Source organism: Hippocampus bargibanti, linkage group LG04 (genome assembly GCF_051943395.1).
Source record: "Hippocampus bargibanti isolate YZ-2025 linkage group LG04, ASM5194339v1, whole genome shotgun sequence".
Classification (NCBI taxonomy): domain Eukaryota; kingdom Metazoa; phylum Chordata; class Actinopteri; order Syngnathiformes; family Syngnathidae; genus Hippocampus; species Hippocampus bargibanti.
Genome location: NC_142737.1, coordinates 5,114,000 through 5,138,296, shown reverse-complemented (window position 1 = coordinate 5,138,296; position 24,297 = coordinate 5,114,000). Strand labels below are relative to the sequence as shown.

The following is a 24,297-nucleotide window of genomic DNA, read 5'->3' as shown; positions in this document are numbered from 1 at the left end:
TGGCACCCAAAGAAAAAATTAAACCGGAACAAATGGCAATGGCAGGAATGGCAATGTGTTCAATTCCCGAATATATGTGTGAATGGCAGTGAATGAGTTAATTGAAAATGAAAAAAACCCTGGCACTGGAATAGACACATTTAAGCATGTATGGCAGTGAATGAGTACAGTGATACCTCGGCTTAAGAACGCTTTAGCTGACGAACTTTTCGCCTTACGAACATTAAATTCGCGAGAATATAATCCTGGCATACGAACTAGTTTTTGGCAAACGAACCAAACCACACATGGTGGCTGGCGGACTAGTTTCTGGCGGATGAACACCAAACCACACAGTCGAACAGGGCCACGGTGGCTGCCGGACTAGTTTTCCACACGCCCTTTGAGTGCAGACGTGGTTTGTTATCGAGTGGATTACTTTTGCTATTATGAGACCGAAAAAGACACCACGACAGGCTACTTGTTATGTTGGAGGAACGAGAGGAGACAACTTGCCTGTCAAAGGTCTTTATTTACAACTGTGTCATTATCAACTTGGTGCCGTCAGCAACCCTGCTTTACGACATACATTTGGCAGTGTGGCATATGCTACATTTACCCCCCGCCCCCTCCCTGAAGGAACCAGAAATATGCTACACTACTGTTAAGCCGAAGAGGACACAAAAGAAAATTACGGTCGAGCAGAAGAAGATCATCGAAAAACACGAACCCAGTACCATTACGCTAAGTCGACCATTTCTACCATCCATTGACAACTACCATCACAAAGGTAAATAAAACAACTTTATTATATAGTACAGTTTATTTCTTTAATTACAATACAATAGCACATTTATTATACATAAAAAAGGTATATTTTGTGTAGTTTTAAGGCTCATTTAGTAGAAAATTACGTTTTATGGGGACCTGGGAACAGATTATTCAAATTTTTAATGGTTTCTTATGGGAAATAAATGTTTGGCAGACATCCTTTTCGCCTTACACACACTTTCTGGGAACCAATTAAGTTCGTAAGTTGAGGTCTCACTGTACAGTAATACCTCCGCTTACAAACTTAATTGGTTCCGAAACAGAGTGTGTAAGGCGAAAAGTGTGTATCTCAAAAATAAAATTCCCATAGGAAACCATTAAAATGGGAATAATCCGTTCCCGGCTACTCAAAAAAACATAATTTTCAACTAAATAAGCCTTAAAACTACACACAACATACCTTATTCTATGTATAATAAATGTGCTATTGTATTGTAATGAAAGAAATACACTGCATTGTATCATAAAGTCACTTTATTTGCATTTGTGATGGTCATTGATGGCTTGATGGAATGGCGTTGGAGGTCGAAGGTCAAACGGAATTGCTGTTTGGAAAGACAGGCACATTACATGAGGACTGTAATTAAAGAAATAAACTGTGCTGTAAAAAGAAGTTTTATTTACCTTTTTGATGGTCGTTGATGGCTTATGGAAGGAGAGTCACCTTCCATAAGGACTGTTGATAACTTAACCGCTGGTGCTGTTCGGTCATGTGATTCCGCCGAAGATCACTCCGCCAGCCGTGGTGGGTGTGTATTATGAAAATAGTGCTTATTATAAGGTTTAATTTTCAGAAATTTGAAGTTTGTAAGACGAAAAGTTTGTAAGATAAGGTGTTTGTAAGTTGAGGTCTCACTGTATATTATTTTGAAAGGGACGAAACATGTTTTTTTAAAATCAGATTTAATTCAATCCAGCAGATCTTCGGACACAACTTCTACGCGTACGCTTGCGAGTCCTCGGTATGCTCTTGCCCAAAACAAGCTGAAACAAACTCCAGATCGCCCACTACCACAAATGAGAACCATGAGTGTACAAAACGAATGGTTGGGTGGCAGTGTTTGCTTTGTAACCTAGCGGACCATGACAGATTTGTCCATCAAACACATCGGTTACGTAAGCAGCTTCTCCGTTGAGCATATGCAGGTGTAAGCATCGGACAAGTTTGTTTGAATAAAAAAAACACTTTCGGTAAATGCCTACGTCAGCGGGCAGAGCTTAAAGTTCACGATATTGAAATGAAGTTGTGATAGGGGGGGCCTCACTTGTCACCGCAGAGGATGCTCTTTGTTCAGCGTAATGAACCTTTTTATACGACAGCAATAAAACCGACGATGGTTGCGATTGTCCATCTGTCTGCTAACGCATCGGTTGTGATGCAACAGGAGGTTATGAGATGATGACCTCCACCCTCAGGCAACCTCTGCTCTGCCATAATCATCACCGCATTGTGTAACAAGTATCGCAAGGGACGCAGGGAGCTCATGTGCGGCCGGCAAAACCCAACAACGCTTGTGTAACAGCTCAAGTGGTGCATCACGGAGAGAATAAAGAAGCCGGATCGGCCTTTGCTTCGGTTGTGAGACGCACCAGCTGGGCGAGTCATAATAAACGGATGATGTTGCCATTAAGGTGAACTCGCTGACTTGAGATAGTGAAGGTCAAAGTTGGAAGAAGTAGTAAATAGATTGTTTTGCTGGTGGATATCTAGACAAGGATGTCTATTTCCTGATGATTGTGACTGAGAGAAATGTCGCAATGAGTCCAATGTCCTGTTTATAAGAAATAGAGTCAAGCCGCTTAGCAATCCAACCAAGACTTAAAGGACAACCGACACCATTTTTTTTTGTTTCCTAACTGACATCAGAAAAACGTTTTATACTGCAGGGGTGTCAAAGTCATTTTTTGCCGCGGGCCACATTGTAGTTATGGTTTCCTCTCGAGGGCCGTTATGAATTTGGGGAATCCATTAGAATGTTTAAATCCCTTCAAATATTACATATAGAGCACACAGCAAATTAATGAATAACTCGTTTTCAAATCTGAAGTCAAGAATAATGACTTTTATTGTGGTTGACATAGAAAAATATGAAATTTTGCCTCAGATTTTAGCAATCATCATGGAATTTAACAAGTTTGATTTGCTTTCGCGGACCGAAAAAAATGATGTGGCGGGCCGGATTTCGCCCGCGGGCCTTGACTTTGACACCTGTGTTTTATAGTATGTATGTTTTACAGTGGTGTAACTTTATAGTATCTAAAATACCCAAAATACGCGAGCTGATGTTTTTAGTCAAATGCAAAACACCAATAAAAATGACTTAAGGTGTCCCAAAACTGCCACTAAATGAGCCACAAAATGCCCAGTTCAGAAACTGGGCAGATTCAGAAAGTCCCGCCGTGTTGTTCGTGACGTGACTATTGGTCACACACTGCCTAGCTCCAGAATCAAAACAATGGCTTCAGAGAGTTCAGATTTGGAGAAGATGCTTTCTTGTTACTCATCCAGTTATGAATATTCAGCGCGAGTCTTAAAATGTAAAATATAGCTATATGCAGTGGAATCTTTGTAAAATATGCTCAGTAGAAGTCATTTGACGTGATTTTACAAATTACGGACACAACTTGTCCGGGGTGTCGGTTGTCCTTTAAAGTTCCAAAGTTGGCATCTAGATACGTTTTTCTTTTTTTTTTAAATTCACAGTTCAATACAAAAGGGCCCTGAATTAAGAGGATCATTTGTTTCATAATAATGACAATGACCATGATCGTAATTCAAACATTTGTATCTCAAACTATCTTCCCCCATTAAAATGAATGGAAATGATATTAATGTGTTCTACCTCTTCAGCTCATTCACTGCCATTCCCAAATTTATTCTGGAATTCGAAATATGACATTGTGCGCCATTCCGAAATGTGTTCAGGTTTTGGTTTTTGTTGTTGGGGGGTGCCGATAAAGCGCTGGTCATACCTCTGGCAATATTTTTTTTCCTTTCCACTAGCACCTCATATTACTCCAGACCCATATAACTTAGGAATTAACCATTTTTTTCTGATGAAAGAAAACAGTCGATGGTACCTTAAGTTGCATTGAATGTTTATGTACCGTATTTTCCAGTGTATAAGACGCACTGGAGTATCAGGCACACCCCAATGAATGGTGTTTTTTTCCAAACTTTTTCCATATACAAGGATGAATGGCGGTGCACTGAATAAATGAAAAAAAGTTTTCCAAATAAAATATATAAATATATAAAACTTTCCAAATATGAGAAACGCCACATTATAAGGCGCTACAGTTGAGGCTGGGGTTACCGACAAGGCTTAGTTTAGCTTTACAAGGACTTTGTAGAGCACCCTGTGGTTAGCGCTAGCATAATCCTGGCTGGTCTATAGCCTCTCCATGTAAGTGGTCACCATAGCGATGGCTATTTTCTTTATTACAAGCCAGCATAACACGAAAGTGTTATTTTAAGGTTAAAGTGCCACTTGTTGTTGCCTCAACTGTTAGGATGAATACCTCTTGGGTCACTGACTGGACAGGAGCATCATGCCCCTTGTTGTCAGCGTAACAAGGCAAAACATTGCAATGTTTGTGTGACAATCCAACAAAGACAAAGTGCAAAGTAATGTTTTTGATAGAGGTAAAAAAAAAGAGGAGCACACTTATGTAACAATACTCAGCCTCCCTAAAAGCCGATGCATCTAGCCCCGCCTTACTGCAAAAGCAAGAACAATCCGGTCTGGATCCAGATATTGCCTGCCTTCTGGCAGTGTGTTAGTGGATATTCCCCTGCCCATTAGATGAGCACGCCCACTCATCCACTGGCACAGATTACCCCCCCCCCCTCCACACACACACACCCCCCGTTCCACTTTTCCTCACGCATCCCGCATGTATCGATTTCGCCGTTGTTTGCGATCGTTTCGCTGGCGCCTGTTAATATCAGGAGCTCTGGATGAGGTGCAATACCGCTGGGATCAATGGAAAGACGAGGTATCAACAGGTATCAATTGCAATCAGAGTGACTGTGATACACTGTCGTATTTTCAAGAGGCAATGTCTTGACGTGTTAGTGAGTCGAGCTGTCTTCACTGTAACATTCCTTTCGGTTCATCACTCAAAAAAGAGTGTTTCTCTGACAGTGGCACAGGTGTGTTCGGGTAATATAATATTTCTTTTACATAAAAGGAAAACAATTAACACATCCAATCATGCTCAGATATTCACTGTATTTTCCGGTGTATAAGGCGCACTGGAGTATAAAACGTACTCCCAATGAGTGGTGTGTTTTCAAACTTTTTCCATAGATAAGGCGCACTGGACTATAAGGCGCACCTTCAATGAATGAAAAAAGGTTTCCAAATATACAGTGAGACTTCAACTTACAAACACCTTAACTTACAAACTTTTCATCTTACAAACGTCAAATTTATGAAAATTAAACCTTATAATAAGCACTATTTTCATAATACACACCCACCACGGCTGGCGGGGTGATCTTCGGCGGAAGCCCACGACCGAACAGCACCAGAGGTTAAGTTACCAACAGTCCTTATGGAAGGTGACTCTCCTTCCATAAGCCATCAACGACCATCAAAAAGGTAAATAAAACTTTATTTTACAGCACATTTCTTTAATTACTGTCCTCATGTAATGCGCCTCTCTTTCCAAACAGCAATTCCCTTTGACCTTCGACCTCCAACGCCATTCCATCAAGCCATAAATGATCATCACAAATGTAAATAAAGTGACTTTATGATACAATTCAGTGTATTTCTTTCATTACAATATAATATTACATTTATTATACATAGAATAAGGTATGTTGTGTGTAGTTTTAAGGCTTTAGTTGAAAAGTATATTTTATGGAAACCCGGGAACGGATTATTCCCATTTTAATGGTTTCCTATAGCAATTTTTTTTTCCGAGATACACACTTTTCGCCTTACACACTCTGTCTGGGAACCAATTAAGTTTGTAAGTTGAGGTCTCACTGTACTATATATATATATATATATAAAAAAGTTTTCCAAATATAAGACATACCGCATTATAAGGCGCTACAATAGAGGCTGTTACGCATGACTTCTTCTGGGAGGGGCTTCCAGGAAAAAAAAAATATATATTTAACACATTTAACTGGTGTATAAGGTGCACCGGAGTATAAGGCGCACCCCCTATCAATGGTGTATTTTCAAACTTTTCCCATATATAAGGCGCACCCTCAGTGAATGACATATTTTTCCATATATAGGGTGCACTGAATTATAAGGTACATGGTCCGCTTTAAAAAAAAAGAAGTCTTATAGGTACAGTATTTCCAAGTGTATAAGGTGTCCTGGAGTATAATGCGCACCCGCTTTGAATGGTGTATTTTCAAACTTGCTCTATATATAAGGCACATCTTCAATGAATTACATATTTTTCCATATATAAGGTGCACTGAAGTATAAGGTACATGGTCAGCTTTTAAAAAAAATGAAGTCAGCGCAATAGCTCTTTTAATTAAAGCGCTGATCTTCTAATACTGCGACAATAATAGGACAGGTGCCTGGGGAGATTATAATAATTATGACACCATTTGCTAAAAAGTTCAGCGGCTGATGGAAACAAAGTGGGTGCACGTGACTTGTGCAAGAGGACAAATTGGGGACAATCAGAGGAAAAGAGAAAGTCAGGAGTTGTTTTTTTTTTTAATTTTAAGCAGTAGATACATATTTTGTGTCATGTTTTGATGTGAATCCTTATCAAACAGGGGCCGAAAAGCGGGTGGTGAAGGAGGAAAGGGTTTATCTGGAGCATTTTGCGTCTTTCCTGTGCTTTGCCTGCAGCTCACAAGGACTAATGAAGGACTAATGCATTGTCTATGTAGCTCTATCTCTTGTTTCTATTTATAATTGTATTTTATGTATTGTATTCTATTTATAATTGTATTTTATTTATTAATGTATCTATGCTTGCCTGTGACTGTAAAGTGTCTTTGAGAGCTATGAAAAGCGCTTGAAATAAAATGTATTCTTCTTATTATTATTATTACTATTATTATAATGGCAAGATCTCCATTGTGTTAATGTTATATATATGTTTCCTTGTCCATTATGCAACAGCAACGAAAAGAACAAAAATGAACATTTTTCTTAATAAAAATGGGTCATAGAGGTTACAAGCCGCTCAAGGTCAAGTCATGCAACATTCTAGTTGACTTTCAACTAAATCTCACTGAACCTTGTTCTTACCTGTATGAGCATCCAGAAGAACTGACTGAGGTAGAAGTAGTGTGAGAAAAGCGCCAGAGCAGCACAGCTATCCTCGGAAAACACTCGGCCACGGAATGTGGACACCAGGAAGCAGATCTGTTCAAGAAAAGGAATAAAAAATGTATATATTTTTTTATTTTTATCGCTTTTGGGCAACATTTTCAAAGCACGTGATAGATTTGACTTCATGAAACGGAACACATCGTACTTAGCAATATAGAAGTCAAGGAAACTTGACAAATATTACTCTTTATTCAACTCATTCACTACCAAACGTACAAAAAAGGAGTCCACCAGATGCCAGGGTTTTTGTCATTTTCACTCAAATTCCAGGACCAATGGAATATTGAGTTTGAGGACTATGTGAACATTGAATGCAGCGTTAGAAAACTTAGACTCTGTTCTTTCATCAGAAAAATAGTTCGTTTCTAAATTATATGGGTCTGAAGTTATGCGAGATTGAAATGGGGGCGGCTGTAAAAACAATACAATGCACAATAGAATACATATTGATTTATATAGCGTTTTAACAACAGCTGAAGCTGTAATATGGACAAAAAGCAAACGCTGCCTCCTCGTGGAATGGAAAAACATTGCTAGAGGTCTGACCAGCGCTTTATCGCATAATAAATAAATAAAACAAAACCCGACCAAATTTGGGGATGGCGTTCCAGCCACGTCACGCTTTTCAATTCCCGAATAAATTCAGAAATGGCAGCGAATGAGTTAAGAATGATATTGATTTTGACGATAAACGATCACGCCGTGTCATAGGACCCGGTATGACTTGTCACGTGATCACAATGTAAAAAAACAAAAAACAAAACTGGGAGCTATACTCAACTGTTTGTTAAGCGGCTCTTTTAAAAAAAATTAAAATGGAAAAACATTGCTAGAGGTCTGACCAGCGCTTTATCGCAAAAAAAACAAAACCCGTTAAGTTATATGGACCCGGAGTAATATGAGGTGCAAGTGGGGGCAGCTGTACAAAAGGCAAATGGTGCCTCCTCATGGAAGGAAAAAAAAAACATGTGACCAACAGGTGACCAATGCTTTATCAGCACCCTAGAAGAACCAAAACCTGAACAAATTCGGGAATGGAGCTCCACATCATATTTTGAATTCCCATATAAATTTGAGAATGGAAGAGAATTTGTTAAGAAAGTAGAACACATTAATATAATTTCCATTCATTTTAATGGGGAAAGATTGTTTGAGACACACAATTTCGAATGACATTTTGGGTAGGGACTGAGTTAATAATACATCTTGTAACAAGGCAAATGAGATTTTGCAGTGGACAACGCAAGCGTGTGGAAAAGCCAATGAGGTCAGCAGACAATACAATACGGTGACACCAAAAGCACACCTGAAGGCATCATTCGTTGACCTCGGATGAAAAGAAAGGTCATTGACAAACGAGGCGGAGGGCGCTTGTTATCTAAAAGGCAGAACGTTGAGTCAGTGCCAAGGGAGCGCCGCCAAAAAGAGAAGAGTGAATGATAACCTGCTGTCAGTTGCTCCCATTAAATCCATCAAGCTGCACAATGCTTCTTTCTGGTAACAATTAAGGAATGTACCTAAATGCATAGAATGACTGAGCGATGTCATAAATGTGGCTTTATATAACAAGGATGTCCCAACGGTTCTCATTGAGGCCCGCAGACAGAAAAGTATAAACAGGATACTCGTCACGTCTGGCGTTTGTATATGTTCAAACCATTCCAAGAAACTGGAGGTCATATGGTTAGTATCATTTTTACTCATTTTTTACTTACTGTCATGTATTTCAAAAATACATACAGTGATACCTTGACTTACGAACTTAATTGGTTCCCTGACAGAGTGTGAAAGGCGAAAAGTGTGTATCCCAAAAATTAATTTCCCATAGGAAACCATTCAAATGAGAATAATCCGTTCTCAGGTCCCTATAAAACATAATTTTCTACATTCTAATTTTCTAAGCCTTAAAACTACACAAAATATACCCATCTATATACCTAAAATACACCTAAAACTATCTATCTATCCATCTATCTATCTATAAATCCATCAATCTATAAATCTATCAATATATCAATTGATCAATATATCAATCGATCAATATATCAATCAATCAATGTATCAATCAATCAATCAATGTATCAATCAATCAATATATCAATCAATGTATCAATCAATCAATGTATCAATCAATCAATCAACCAATCAATCAATAAATCTATTATCAATCTACCAGTCATTCTACCAATCAATCTACCAACCACCCAATCAACCAACCAACCAACCAATATACCAATCAATCTACCAATCAATCAATCATTCATTCAATCAATCAATCAACCAACCAGCCAACCTACCTACCGACCTACCGACCTACCCAACCCATGTATGTATTTATTTATTTATTCATTGTATTTTTGTAGGTGCCCATCTGTTTTTCTTAAACATCTGATGGGGCTCATGTTTTTTTTAGTTTATTATCACAATATGAAACAGGCCTGAGAAAACAAAAACATGCAGCAAGTCAGAAATGGCCCCCGGGCATCTTTAGACACCACCAGCATAGTTTTCGCAACAGCGTTTTCTAACTTTGTGCTCTCTTTTAGAGAAACTGAAAGAAGAGGGGAAATATGAGGATGGTTCAGGAAGGAAATTCACACCCTCAGTTCCTGGAATTGAGACTGAGAGGAGAAGCTAATCAGGTAATTTGGAGCGTGCCAGCATAGCGGGACACGCTCATCGAGAGAACCTTCATCTCATTCTAACATTCTAATTTGACGTCTTATTCAACACATTGTAAAAAAAGAAAATTGGAAAGAGCAATACATTGGGGAGACTAAACAAATTCTCAAAAAAAAAAAGACGTTATCAACATCGCGGGGATAATACTAGTGGGCCACAATCGGCAGTACATACGCACCTAAAAGCAAGCAACCACTCATTTCTCATATCTTGTTTTCTGTCCTTTCACCCCCCCCCACCCCATCCCCCTTTCAAATTGCTGCTGTGGACTGCGAATTTCCCCATTTTGGGGGGCGAATAAAGGTTTTCTGATTATTTTTTTTTGATGAGGCAACAATGAGGTTAAAATCTTAGCGAAAGAAAATAGACGGTTTGAAAGGGGAATAAAAGAAGCTACAGTAAAGTCTCGTTATATCGATATTCAAGGGAGTCCGAAAAAATATCGATATAACCGGGACTATCGATATATCCGACCCTGTTTGCATGTAATTTTCTCCGTGCGTGCATAGAAATAGTATCGATATAACCGGGACTATCGATATATCCGATATCGATATAACGAGACTTTACTGTATTTTCATGAAACGGCAAAAACCCTTCACTAAATCGCGATGGTGGGGAGAGGTTCAATTTGGATTCAGAATCAGAATAAGAATCAGAATACCTTTATTCGTCCCGCAATGGGGAAATTTGCAGTCCACGGCAGCAATTGAAGAGAGAGAGAGAGATTGTTCGTATAACAGAATTCTTAGGCAACATAGGCTTAGTTATGCTGATGAGGTGATATCAGAGCAAATGGGGAAATCAGGCCAGTCGTAGACCTCATACAATGGAACTGTATAGTGCCACTTAGCAGTTTTTTTGACGACGATACTAGTGCAGCGTGTTCTACCGGAAACAAATTCCTTGTGTGTTCTACATACTTGGCAATAAAGATGATTCTGATTCTGATTCTGATTCTGATTCTGATACTCAGGCAGGACAATAGTAGTAATCAGTCCCAACCTGAGAGCAGCGAGCAATCAGAGCAGAGCCTGGACAGTAGGGATATATATATATAGGGCCGAAACTACCAGCAAAATATTTTAGTTCGCTGACGAAGCCTCGTGGATAAGAAGCGAAATGTCCGACACCTTCAAAGAAGTACAGATGACGGCTGAAGAAACCTTTTCATCGATTGTAATTTGACAGTACTTCAGGCTAGTTGGATGTTAGCTCGATCACAGTTACAGTCCGTGGCCTCTGCCTGAATCCTTGTGCAAACAACAGAAGATAGTAGGTTCACGATGAGATGATCTCTCAGGTTATCAGGGTGGGAAGGTGTCAAGTGTGGATGGAGGGTTTATCGGGAAACATCGACCGCCCCGAAGCTTAGTCCCGAGGCTGGACTTCTTTCTCTATTATGCAAGGCACAAGGAGTCGACTTGTCTAGAGCCCCGGGCTACAGACTAACTCTTAGCAGGGAACAAGGAGGTACAATTCACCACAGCCTGTGTCATGTGACGGCTTGCCTAAAGCAACTAGGAACTGGTCAAACAGGAAAGAAGGATCCAAAAATGAAAACCGGACAGAAGGATTGATAATTTTGAGAGGTTATACAACGAGGTGTGACGACACCGAAAGTCTTCACGGCCTGCCTAAAAGCACAAAAAACAACTTTGATGAGATTCAACTGATTGGGGTTGAAAGGTGGCGTGGCTCATCAGTACATTGAACTGTTGATGAATTGGATAACAGAAATTAGACAAAAAGTGAAAAAAGTGCACTCTGGAGTATTGTTAAAGAAAGTCGGCAAATTATTTTCTATTTTCTGCTATGGTATCCATGTGTAGTGAATTCTTTTCCAGTGTATAAGGCGCACTAGAGTATAAGGCGCACCCCCAATGAATGTGTATTTTGATTTTTTTCTTCCGTATGCAAGGTGCACTGGACTATAAGGTGCATCTTCAATGAATGAAAACTTTTCCAAATACAGTAAAGTCTCGTTATATCGATATCGGATATATCGATAGTCCCGGTTATATCGATATTTTTTCGGTCTCCCTTGAATATCGATATAACGAGACTTTACTGTATAATATATAAATACAGTAAAGTCTCGTTATATCGATATTCAAGGGAGTCCGAAAAAATATCGATATAACCGGGACTATCGATATATCCGACCCTGTTTGCATGTAATTTTCTCCGTGCGTGCATAGAAATAGTATCGATATAACCAGGACTATCGATATATCCGATATCGATATAACGAGACTTTACTGTATATCGATTTTTTTTTTTTCCAAATATAGGGCACACCACATTATAAGGCGCTACAGTCGAGGCTGGGGTTACGCACAACTTCTTCTACAGGGGGAACCGGTCAAATATAGAATCAACTTTACAATTCTTCTTTATACATTTAAAACTATCCATAACCATTCCCCACCTTACAAATCTGACCTTCTTCAAATTTCTATTGCCTCTCGTTCCCTCAGATCCTCTTCCTCCCTCCACCACTGTATGCCCCCCCCCCCCCCCCCCGCCGCCCATCTAAGCACGATGGGGGACAGGGCTTTCAGCTGCTCTGCCCCCAAACTTTGTAAGTCACTTCCTCCCAACATTCGTAACATCGATTCTCTTCCCACCTTCAAATCCCATCTCAAAACCCACTTATTTAAAATCACATTTTCTGTGTAGCTCTTTCTCTTGTTTCTATTTATAAATGTATTCTATTTATTGTATGCTATTTGTGATTGTATTTTATTGATTATAGTACCTATGCTTGTCTGTGACTGTAAAGTGTCCTTGAGAGCTTTGAAAGGCGCTTGAAATAAAATGTATTATTATTATTATTATATTACTTTACATATAAGGCGCACCTGCCTTATAAGGCGCAGGTTTATCTTTTGAAGAAAATCAAGGCTTTTGGCTGCGCCTTATACGCTGGAAAATGTGGTATTCATTTTTATTTCAATGAGTTTAATTCACTAATATGCATTTCTTACAGCATCACATCTAACTCCTTTGCTGCCATTTCCGAATTTATTCTGGCATTGGCAAGCATGAAGTGCAGCGTCATTCCCAAATTTGTTATGGTTATGGTTTTTCTTGCAGGGGGTGTTGATAAAGCGCTGGTCAGACCTCTGACAATGGTTTTCCCTTCCACTAGAGGGTGGCAATAAAGCGCTGGTCAGACCTCATCCTTCATTCCCCATTAAAAGGAATGGAAATTATATTTATGTGTTCTACCTCCTTAATTCGTGTACTGCCATTCACAAATGTATTTGGGAATTCAACATATGACATGGAGCTCCATTGCCGAATTTGTTCAGGTTTTGGTTCTTCTGGGGTGCTGATAAAGTGCTGGTCAGACCTTTGGCAATGTTTTTTCTTCCTTACACAAGGGGCAGTATTTGCCTTTTGTGCATGTTAGCGCTCTGTTACAGCTTCCGCTGTTGTTAAAGCGCCATATAAATCAATATGTATGTATTGTATTGTATGTTGTACAACCACCCCCATTTCAAGATCAGATAACTCCAGAACCATATAACACACGAACTACACTAAAAAAAAACACACGTATACAATAACCATTTTTTAAAAAAGTGATTCAAAATTTGATATTTAACTCATTCGCTGCTATTCCTGAAGTGTGACATTGAGTGCCATTCCTGAATTTGTTCAGGTTTTGGTTTTTCTTGTTAAGGTGCCGATAAAGCGGTGGTCAGACCTCTGGCAATGTTTTTCCCTTCCACAAGGGGGCAGCATTTGTCTTTTGTCCATTTTAGTGCTTTGTTACATCTTTAGCCGTTGTTAAGGCACTTTATAAATCTATATGTATGTATTGTATTTTGTCCAGCCGCCCTGATTTTAAGCTCAGATAACTCCAGACCCATACAATTTAGGAATTACCTATTTTTTTCTGATAAAAGAAGAGGGTCTAAGCTTTGTTAAGCTTCATTGAATGTTTATGTATATATCATAAAACTCAATGTTTTGTGGGTCGTGCAATTTGAGTGAAAATGACAAAACCCCTGGAACTGCAGTGGACACATTTTTGCACATCGTCTGGCACAGAATGAGTTAATAAACCAAAACTTCGAACTAATTTCTGAAAACGCTTGCAATTATATTGACCACCTAACAAAGCACCTGCTTGGTTGCTTTGCCTGCACGCCAATGATACTCGCCGCTCTCATCCTCCCAGAGACTTTCACTGCTGATCAATGTCACCCAGTGTGCTGACGCTATGGAAGCTGTGCAGCAGCGTGGCTAAAAATAGCACTTGGCTGCATTACATCACTGACCAACACCGGGAGGGGTAAGAGGGGGACCCGAGAGCTGTCTGCCTGCCTGACCATCCATCCACCATACAAAACACTTAACCTCATCTGCTCCCATCCTCCAACCATTCCTGAAAGCTCCAAGTTCCTCTTCATTCTCACTGACAACCGCAATCCAGATACCCCCCCCCCATCCCCCATCGCCAGACAACCCCCAGCCCCTACCAGCGACCGGTCTGATCTAGCTGGTTCCAGCCGCAGCCTGCACCGTGGCTATTTGCTTTTGTTCACAACCAAATACAGTTTACAGCAAAAACAGAAGAATGACATGATGACATATTGCAATGTCCGTCCATTAGTTCTTGCACGCATGTGGAAATATTTGCGCAAGAAACAAAGTACAGTGATACCTTGGTTTACGAACCCCTTGGCTTACAAACCTTTCGGTTTACATTTATGAAAATTTTACCTTGGCATACAAACTATTTTTCGGGATACACACGGAGCTGCCACAACGAGTGATGTGTCTTTCGCGCGTTTCTCCTAACAAGAAAATAGCAACCGTTTTTTTTTTAATCCTCTATTCCCCGCCCCCAGTCGTCAGTTAAAGCCACGTGATTGGTAAAAAATGCAGCAGTGAGAGGGGTGGGGGGGGGGGTTTACAGACACAGAGAGAGTTCTCCAAAAAAGGAAATGGCTGTAGACATTTTGAAATTTTGACTTGTTTAAACTTTGATAGTTCAAAGGCAGTTCAAAGGCAGGGTGCAAGGTTAAAATATCCCATCAATCAGGCTCCACAAACAACCCGCACAAGCCATCTGTACACTTGATACAAAAGGCTATCAACCCAGCTAAACAGGACACGATTGATGAGGAACAAGGTAAAATTATCGCAGAGAAAGCACCTCCAAGGGATCATTCCTCAACATGGTGAAAGAAGGCTACGTTCCTCATCAAGTGTTTAATGCTGATGAAAACGACCACTCCATTCCATCAAGCCATCAACGACCATCACAAAGGTGAATAAAACCACTTTATCATACAGTACAGTTTATTCCTTTAATTATAATACCATAGCACATTTATTATTCATAAAATAAGGTATATTTTGTGTAGTTTTGAGGCTTAGAAAATTAGAAAGTAGAAAATTATGTTTTATGGGCACCTGGGAACACATTATTGTAATTTTAATGGTTTCCTATGGGAAATTAATTTTTGGGATACACACTTTTTGCCTAAAAACACTCTGTCTGGGAATCATAAGCACTGTAAAGTCAGGCCTTCACTGAAATAACAATCGGCTACGTGAAAAGTAACACCAAAGAGCTCTCAGAACTTTCTCAGCAGTAATCAAGTCACGAGTACGATTTATGCTACTGTGCAAATGGTTTCCTCCCCCTACCCTGGAACTGTACTGAATCACCAGTTTGCTCACACGGAATCGGCCCCCAAGGAGGTTTGATCAGGCCCGCAGGATAATTTAAAAGTGGAAAATGATCCTGTGACTGTAAAGTGACCTTGAGAGTTTTGAAAGGCGCTTAGAAATGAAAAGTATTATTATTATTATAAAAAATGCACAAACGACACGGAATTCATATTTTAATGAGGTGCAATTCAAAGATTGTCCACTAGGAGCAAAGTTGTACTGTTTCGATCAAGGTAGAAGAAAACAGCTGTGTTTTTTTTCGATGGCGGTGTTTTTTTCCAACCGCAGTTTCGACACCCTCATTAGCCAAAATGTCAGACTCATCACAGCAAAAAATATGACTGCAGCAATTCATCAAGTTGGACGAATTGCTGGCGGGTCTGAGGAAACAGCAGTCAACTTTCACCCAGAGCCAAGAATTCAGTGAAAGGCAGCGATCTAGTTGCTAGCGAAATAGCATTAGCATCAAAGCCGTATTCCGACGCTGACTTTGTTAGACGATGCATGTCGAAGGCAGCTGAACTTGTATGTTCCGACAAGCGACACGCTTTTGCCAATATTAACCTGACGAGGAATACCATCGAAGAATACACCAAAACTCATGAAAGACATGATTATTTTGCTTATTTATAGCATGTACGGGATCATTTTAATGGTCCGGCCCACTTGACATCGACCAAGGAGTTTGACAACACTGGTGTAGACGATGGTGAGGTTTTAAAAATTGAAAAAAAGTTGACCCTAGGAGGAATCTCAATAAATAGAATAAGTCGAATCACAGCAAGGGTTTGGTCGCTTGTACCGAGTAGCATATTTCAAGCCTCGCCGCATAGTCACAACAAGATAAATCGTTTGTTTTTTTTTTAGTTGCAATTCCAGTTCAATGAGGCCACGCGATAGAAGTAAAGTTCACGGGTGTTTGGAGTAGAACCTCGGGCCGGGGTTTACTTGCTGAGCCAGCTACGGGCAAATAAACACTGTCAACCCTTTGGTGTGTTTCCCATTCAAACAACCACAAAATGGCATTGTCAGTTGAATGAGCTGAAAGCCACTCAGTGACATAGAAAAAAAAAAAATAAAATAAAGAAAGAAAGAACAACAACAATACGTTTATTGTATTTTCCGGTGTATAAGGCGCACCCCTAATGAATGGTGATTTTCAAACTTTTTATAATAATAATAATAATAAATTTCATTTCTAAGCGCCTTTCAAAACTCAAGGTCACTTTACAGTCACAGGATACGTTTTTTTCTGTGGGTGAGCAGCGGCAGCCACATGCGCCACCGTTCACTAAACCCCAAAGTAACTCAAATAGATAGAAAGCGAGCTAGCTAGCTAATGGATAGCTAATAAATAATAATAATAATAATAATAATACAATAACTGAAGCTGTAACAACGCGCTAACATGGACAAAAGGCAAATGCTGCCCCTTGTGTAAGGAAGAAAAAACATTGCCAAAGGTCTGACCAGCACTTTATCAGCACCCCAGAAGAACCAAAACCTGAACAAATTCGGCAATGGAGCTCCATGTCATATGTTGAATTCCCAAATAAATTTGTGAATGGCAGTACACGAATTAAGGAGGTAGAACACATAAATATAATCTCCATTCCTTTTAATGGGGAATGAAGGATGAGGTCTGACCAGCGCTTTATTGCCACCCTCCACACGAAAAAACAAAACATGAACACATTTGGGAATGACGCTCCACGTGATGATTTTCAATTCCCGAATATAGTCGGGAATGGCAGTGAATGAGTTACTAAACGAAACATGTGCAGGGGGGGGGGGGGGGGGGGTCAATGGTCAAACCGGGTCCAAGTTTGTATGAGTGATCTGTAGCTTGAACATCTGGAACGTGACGAGAACGTACTACAAACTGATGACGAATCAAAATGAGACACGTGGTCTTGGGAGATAATGGCTTGCAGGTGTGGAAAGCGGAATCAGGGAGTAGGTGGGGGCACGAGACATGGACATGCACACACACACACGTAGACATTGATGGAAAAATATTTTTATATTTTTTCTCGCCATGTTGTAAGAAGTCCATCCCTTTGTTTTGTGAGCTGTTTCGCAGCCAACAATAGCATGGCAGCCCCCCCCCCCCCCCCAAAAAAAAAAGACCATTTGCTGTTTGTCTCTGAAACCATTTGATGTTATCACGCCGTGGCCGCAGAAATATGATTTTGTGAGTCACGGCGTGCGCCCGCATAAAGTCCTTTAAGTGCATTGTATGTACAGTTTGTTGACCTTGAGAGGCCAGTTTCACTTGTTTGCATTGCGTGCGTACGTGCCTGTCGCGTGCCTTCATTCTAAACACTTCACACACACAAAAAAAGGGAAAAAAAGCATTTCCTTGAAAGTGGGTCTTCTTGAATGACTAACAGATGCGGTTTTCCAACAGTGGATGCTCCTTGATTGACGTGTGAATCTAAGTGGATAGAAGGCTGTTCGGAATGCAGCTTAATGTGCTTCATGTGGCTGCGTGGGTACTTGGAGTTCTGTATTTGGTTTCGTCTTGAGAAAATAGTTCACTCTCAAGCTCGTCCATTTTGAGCGATTGCATGAAGCAAGAAAAAAAAAAGACAAATTTGGGCCCGCACCAAAATTCAGAAAGTAATTTGTTGGCCTATGCTGCACACTTCCACAGTTTTCATGGGGTGAGCTATATGGCGCAGAAACGCAGTATCCTATTACACCGTAAACTCGTTTGCAAGTGCTATAGCCGCCTCAACACTTCCAATATGCTGACAGCCTCGACTCCAGAGATTCAAATCTTATATAAGCTAAAGTTAACCTTTATTCTTGGAATGTCTTTCCCATAATGCACACCTGCCATGTATTTTTTGATGATGATGATGATTATTACTATTATTACTATTACTGGATTGGATGTACCTTTCTTTGTCTCACAGTGGAGAAATTTACAAATCACAGCAGCAAAGTTATGAAAGGAAAAGGAAAGGAAGGAAAGAAAGAAGTAGAAAAATGAAATATATTATTATTATTATTATGTTACAATTATTATTATTATTAAGTTACAATTATTATTATTATTGTTATTATCATTAGTATTAGTATTATTATTATTATGTTACTATTATTATTATTATGTTACAATTAATATTATAATGTTACAATTAATATGATTATTAATGCATTAATATTTTTATTATTTTTATTAATAATGCTTATATAGTCCGAAAACTCAATATTAATAATAATAATCCATTTAATTTCTAACCGCCTTTCAAAACTCTCAAGGACACTTTACAGTCTCCGAGTCCTGGAATTTGAGTGGCACTGGAGTGGACACATGTCGTCTGGCAGTGAATGAGTTAAACATTTTAGGACCTTTTTTTACGTTGTGTGTTAGAATTGAGTTCTATTTCTTGTTTCTCACAGCACTAAGTACCCTGAAAATCAAAACGGCATTTTTGAAACTGACACACTTTGATTTCGTCAAGTGCTTGCACAAAATAAAATCACCTGGATACATTTTTTGAAGGAGTTGTTTAGTTGCAGTTTAAAATAAAATGCACTTGAATCTCATTGATTTATTTATTTTTTGGTGCGACCATTTGAACTGAGTAAACATTTTTTTTCAGGAAATTGCAAAACTTGTTTCCATCTTGGTTTGAACCTGACCCGATTTGTGGAGTTAGACTGACCCCTACAGGATGACGCAGAAGCTTGAAGAATCTGTTTATGGCTTGGAAATGAGGGTATTAACGCCATCTGTGCTTTCTTTTTGTTTGCGCATCGCACCTTTTTCGTCCGTCTTGTAAAATTTTGTATCGTATTTATAATAATAATAATAATAATAATAATAAATTTCATTGATAAGCGCCTTTCAAAACCCTCAAGGTCACTATATAGCGGCAGCCACACGCGCCAGCGTTCACTCAACCCGGAAGTAACTCAAATCGATAGAAAGCGAACTAGCTAGCTAATAGATCCCTAATAGATAGCTAGCCAGATAGATAGCTGTATAGCTAATAGATAGCTAGCGAGATAGCTAGCCAGCCACCTAGATAGCTAATAGATAGCCTATAGATAGCAAATACATAGCTCGCTAGATAGCGAGCCAGCTAGATAACTATATAGCTAATAGTTAGCTAGCGAGATAGCGATATTTGGTCGCATTTGGTCGACTGTGTGGTTTGTTTCGCGTATTTTAGTATTTTTGGGTTCTGGTTTCTGATTGAAATGAATCACCTTGATTTGAGAATATAAATGATCTAATTACAGACGTGATTATGGCAGATGAAACCATCGGCTCTATCCTTCCTCTGTTGAAGACATCCTGATTCTCAAAGGAAGTGAGGCGACTCATTTCAGGCAATTAAGACGTCTGGATCCATTATTGTCGCTATCTCGTGTTCGTGCCATGCGTTCGGAGCAATCTTGCGCAACCGCGGCGCGTGTCCATCCAAAGCACCAATGAACTCAGGGTAAACAAATGACCTCCAAACTGTCAAAAGTTCACTTGGCATGCGGATGACAGTCAAGACTAGCAGTCAAATTCCAAAAATAGAATACAACTATAGATTTCTTTGCACCGCCGCTCTTTTCCCAGTTTTGTTTATCATCCACTGTACTCAGTAGTTCCGCTCGATCCCTGACAAATTGGAATCGGGTAAAAGGTTCATCCCGTCGCATGAAGTACAGTGATACCTCGGTTTACGAACCCCTTGGCTTACGAATCTTTTGGTTTACGAACGTTAAATGTATGAAAATTTTACCTTGGCATACGTACTTTTTTCGGGAATCACACAGAGCTGCCTCAATGAGGGATGTGTCGTTCGTGAACGAGCCCGTTCTTCGAACAACAAAATGGCAGCCGACTGTTTTGTCCTCTATTCCCCGCCCCCAGTCTTCGGTTAAAGCCACTTGATTGGTCAAGAATGGAGCAGTGAGGGGAGTGTAGACTGCAAGGTTAAAGTATCCCATTAATCGGGCTGCACAAATAACCCGCACAAGCCATCTGTACACTTGATGCAAAAATCTATCATCCCAGCTAAACAGAACACAATTGATGAGGAACTAGATAAAATTATCACAGAGAAAGGTCCTACAAGGGATCATTCCTCAAGATGGTGAATGAAGAAGGCTACGCTCCTCATCAAGTGTTTAATGCTGATGAAACCGGCCACTCCATTCCATCAAGCCATCAACAACCATCACAAAGGTAAATAAAACGACTTTATTATATAGTACAGTTTATATCTTTAATTATAATACAATAGCATATTTATTCTACATAAAATAAGGTATATTTTGTGTAGTTTTAAGGCTTATAAAATTAGAAAGTAGAAAATTACGTTTTATGGGGACCTGGGAATGGATTATTCTCATTTTAATGGTTTCCTATGGGAAATATTTTTTTGGGATAGACACTTTTTGCCTGACACACCAATTAAGTTCGTAAGCCAAGGTATCACTGTATTGCACGTATACCAAAAAAAAAAAAAATGCAAGGAAAACCACCATCAGAATTATTAATTATTAGCGTTCGACTAGAATGAATGCTATCTTTTGTTTTTACACTCGTTCCACTTTTCTACGATGAATTGAACCGATAACTGATCAACTGCGCAAACAGTTGTCACAGAATTATGCCCTGTGTGACACAATAAGCTGCGCAAAGAGGTTTTAATGACAAAGCGTTTCAAGTCCCCCCCCCTACACCGCCCGCCGCACATTCTTAATGTGTTATATAGCAGCTACCAGGCAAGGTAGGGGCCAACGGGAGAACCAGGGCGGAGGTGAGAGGTCGCCATGGGCTCCTATGTCTGTTTATATTGTGCTTTTTCTGGAAATAGAGGAAAGTTCATGGAAGTAATTTTGAGGTCACCAGCTGTTTGGTCAACAGACATTTGCTAAAACCGAGTCCACAAAGGGCAGGGAGTCAACCGTAAGCACAGACAATGACATGGATTGCATTTGCATTTCACATATGCAGTACAATACCTTGGCTTACGAACTTAATTGGTTCCCAGACAGAGTGTGTAAGGCGAAAAGTGTGTATCCCAAAAATTAATTTCCCATAGAAAACCATTAAAATTGGAATAATCCGTTCTCAGGTCCTAATAAAACATAATTTTCTACTTTCTAATTTTTTAAGCCTTAAAGCTACACATTATATACAGTATTTTATGTATAATTCATGTTATATGGTATTATAATTAAAGAAATAAACTGTACTGTATAATAAAGTGGTTTTATTTACCTTTGTGATGGTCGTTGATGGCTTGATGGAATGGAGTGGCCGCTTTCATCAGCATGAAACACTTCATGAGGAACATAGGCTTCTTTCACCATCTTGAGGAATGATCCCTTGTAGGTGCTTTCTCTGTGATAATTTTATCTAGTTCCTCATCAATTGTGTTCTGTTTAGCTGGGATGATAGCTTTTTGCATCAAGTGTACAGATGGCTTTTGCGGGTTATTTGTTGAGCCTGATTGATGGGATATTTTAACCTTGCAGTCTACACTATGCCTTTGAAATACCAAAGTTGAAACTCTCTCACTGTCGTCTGCCTGAAACTCTCTCACTGTCGTTGCTGTGATTTCAAGACAAACATTCACACCTGACATCTTATGTAACCGGGGCTCTATTCTTCCAAAACATTTCGTTTGAACTCATATTCGCACCACTTTTTTGATGTTCCACTTTTGTAGTTACATCATGATTTGGATTTTCCAGGCATAAGGTCACATTGCAACAAAGTCATGCTTGTTTACAAGGAGTTCCGCAGGGATCCTTGATGAGCACTCTGCTAAAGATAATAAAACATAAAATGGGGCACTGACTGGACTGTCTAATTCGATTAGGGAAGATGAGTCACACAGGATCTGCCCTATCATTTCCAGGAGGGATAATATCACAAGGACGACATTTGCCATGATTTGCTGGCAAAATAGGCAGAAAATGACGAGAACATTACAATGTCTGTATCAATACATAATTCTTGATCTTTATCGGGTCTGTTGGTGCTTCATGATGCGAAAACGGCAACATGAAAGGCAAGATTCATATTGGGCCTCGGCCGAAAACAAGTCCTGGCCGCGGTTCTCTCACCCAGTTGTTTCTATTCCGCCAAAGCCAATTACACAACTTGCATGAGTTTCTCACACTCTGTCTCAGGCGCACAACGAAAACGCTTGTTTTTTTTCCCCCAGCCTCAAACACTTGAGGGCTAAAGAACAAAAATAGGATGGGCCACATTCTCTGACGTCAAACACACAAATCTCATTGTTTTTCAATTTGAGGAATGATTGGTCGTGATGGCAACGGGTAAACTTCAAGTCAAATTTAACTCATTTACTGCCGGATGTACGAAAATGCGTCCACTCCAGTGCCAGGGTTTTTGTCATTGTCACTTGAATTCCAGGACCAACAGAATATTGAGTTTTAGGATTACATAAACATCCAGTAAAGCGTTTGACACCTGTGGTCTAAAGGTTTCTAAGTCAAGGCCCGGGGGCCACATCCGGGTCACCACGTCATCTTTTTTCGGCCTGTGAAAACAAATCAATCTTGTGAAATTACATGCTTGTAATCCGAACCAAAATTTCATATTTTTGGATGTAAACCACAATAGCAGTCATTATTCTTGACTTCAGATGTAAAAAAAAGTAGTTATTAATTTGTTGTGCGCTCTATATGTAATATGTGGAGGGGATTAAAAAGTCTAATGGCTTCCCCAAATTCATAACGGCCCTCGAGAGGACACCATAACTACAATGTGGCCCGCGGCAAAAAATGACTTTGACACCCCTGCCTTAGACTCTCTTCTTTCATCAGAAAACAAGTTAATTCCTAAATTATATGGATCTGAAGTTATATGAGCATAAAATGAGGTTAGCTGTCCAAAATACAATGCGATACAAACATATATTGGTTTATATTGCACTTGAACAACAGCTGAAGCTGGAACATGGAAATACAGGAAACGCTGCCCTCTTGTGGAAAACAGAAGCCACGGCCAGCGCTTTATTGGCACCCAAGCATGAAAAAAAAGCAGAACAAATTCGAGAATGGCGTTCTACATCATATTTTAAATTCCAGAATAAATTTGTTGATGGCAGTGAAAGAGTTAACATTGTGTCGATTTCACTTCCCGACAGTGAATCCTCCGACTATGGCTGTAAACCTTGACTCGACCCTCTTTCATTTCAGACACTTTTGGGAAGGCCTGCAGGAACCACAAGTGTTTGTTGGCTCTGTTGAAATACGGGAAGGGACGTGGGCGACTTTGTCAAGTATGAGTTTACGGGCTGAGAAGCAAAGCCCTGAATGCCGGAGCCAACAGGAAATCCTTTCACCAGAACAAGAGTTACCTAAACACCCGCTCAGTTAAAGGACAACAGTGGGAGAGAAGGGGGTGGTACTTTACTGAGTCAGAAAGGCTGTATGAGATGGGCTGGGTATTATCACAACACACTTTTTTTATTCAGCAATAAATTGTAACCCTGTACGGTAAATGTCGGGAAGGGGTGGGGGTTGTATTTACTGAAAGTGAACATCCAAAAGAACACCGACTGAAAATCAAGGCAAAAGGGTAAAGTCGCAAAGCCGGTGAATGTTTTGAATGCGAAGTTTGGACAAATATGTCTGTGTAAGATCTCAGTCGTACAGGAGTGGTCCATCGATGAAAAGGTTTCTTCAGCCGTCATCTGTACTTCTTTGTAGGTTTCGGACGTTTCGCTTCTTATCCAAGATGCTTCTTCAGCAAACTAAAGTCTTACTGGTAGTTTCGGCACTATATATATAC

The 24,297-nt window shown here is 39.8% G+C and overlaps 1 protein-coding gene across 1 annotated transcript in view; it reads right to left on the bottom strand.

Moving 5' to 3' along the window:
* Nucleotides 1–24,297, bottom strand: part of adgrv1 (adhesion G protein-coupled receptor V1) — a 143,655-nt gene that overhangs the window by 24,895 nt on the left and 94,463 nt on the right. Inside the window, exon 89 of the mRNA XM_088993687.1 lies at nt 7,053–7,169. Coding sequence (XP_088849813.1) covers nt 7,053–7,169 — 117 coding nt within the window. The remainder of the gene's footprint in view (nt 1–7,052; nt 7,170–24,297) is intronic.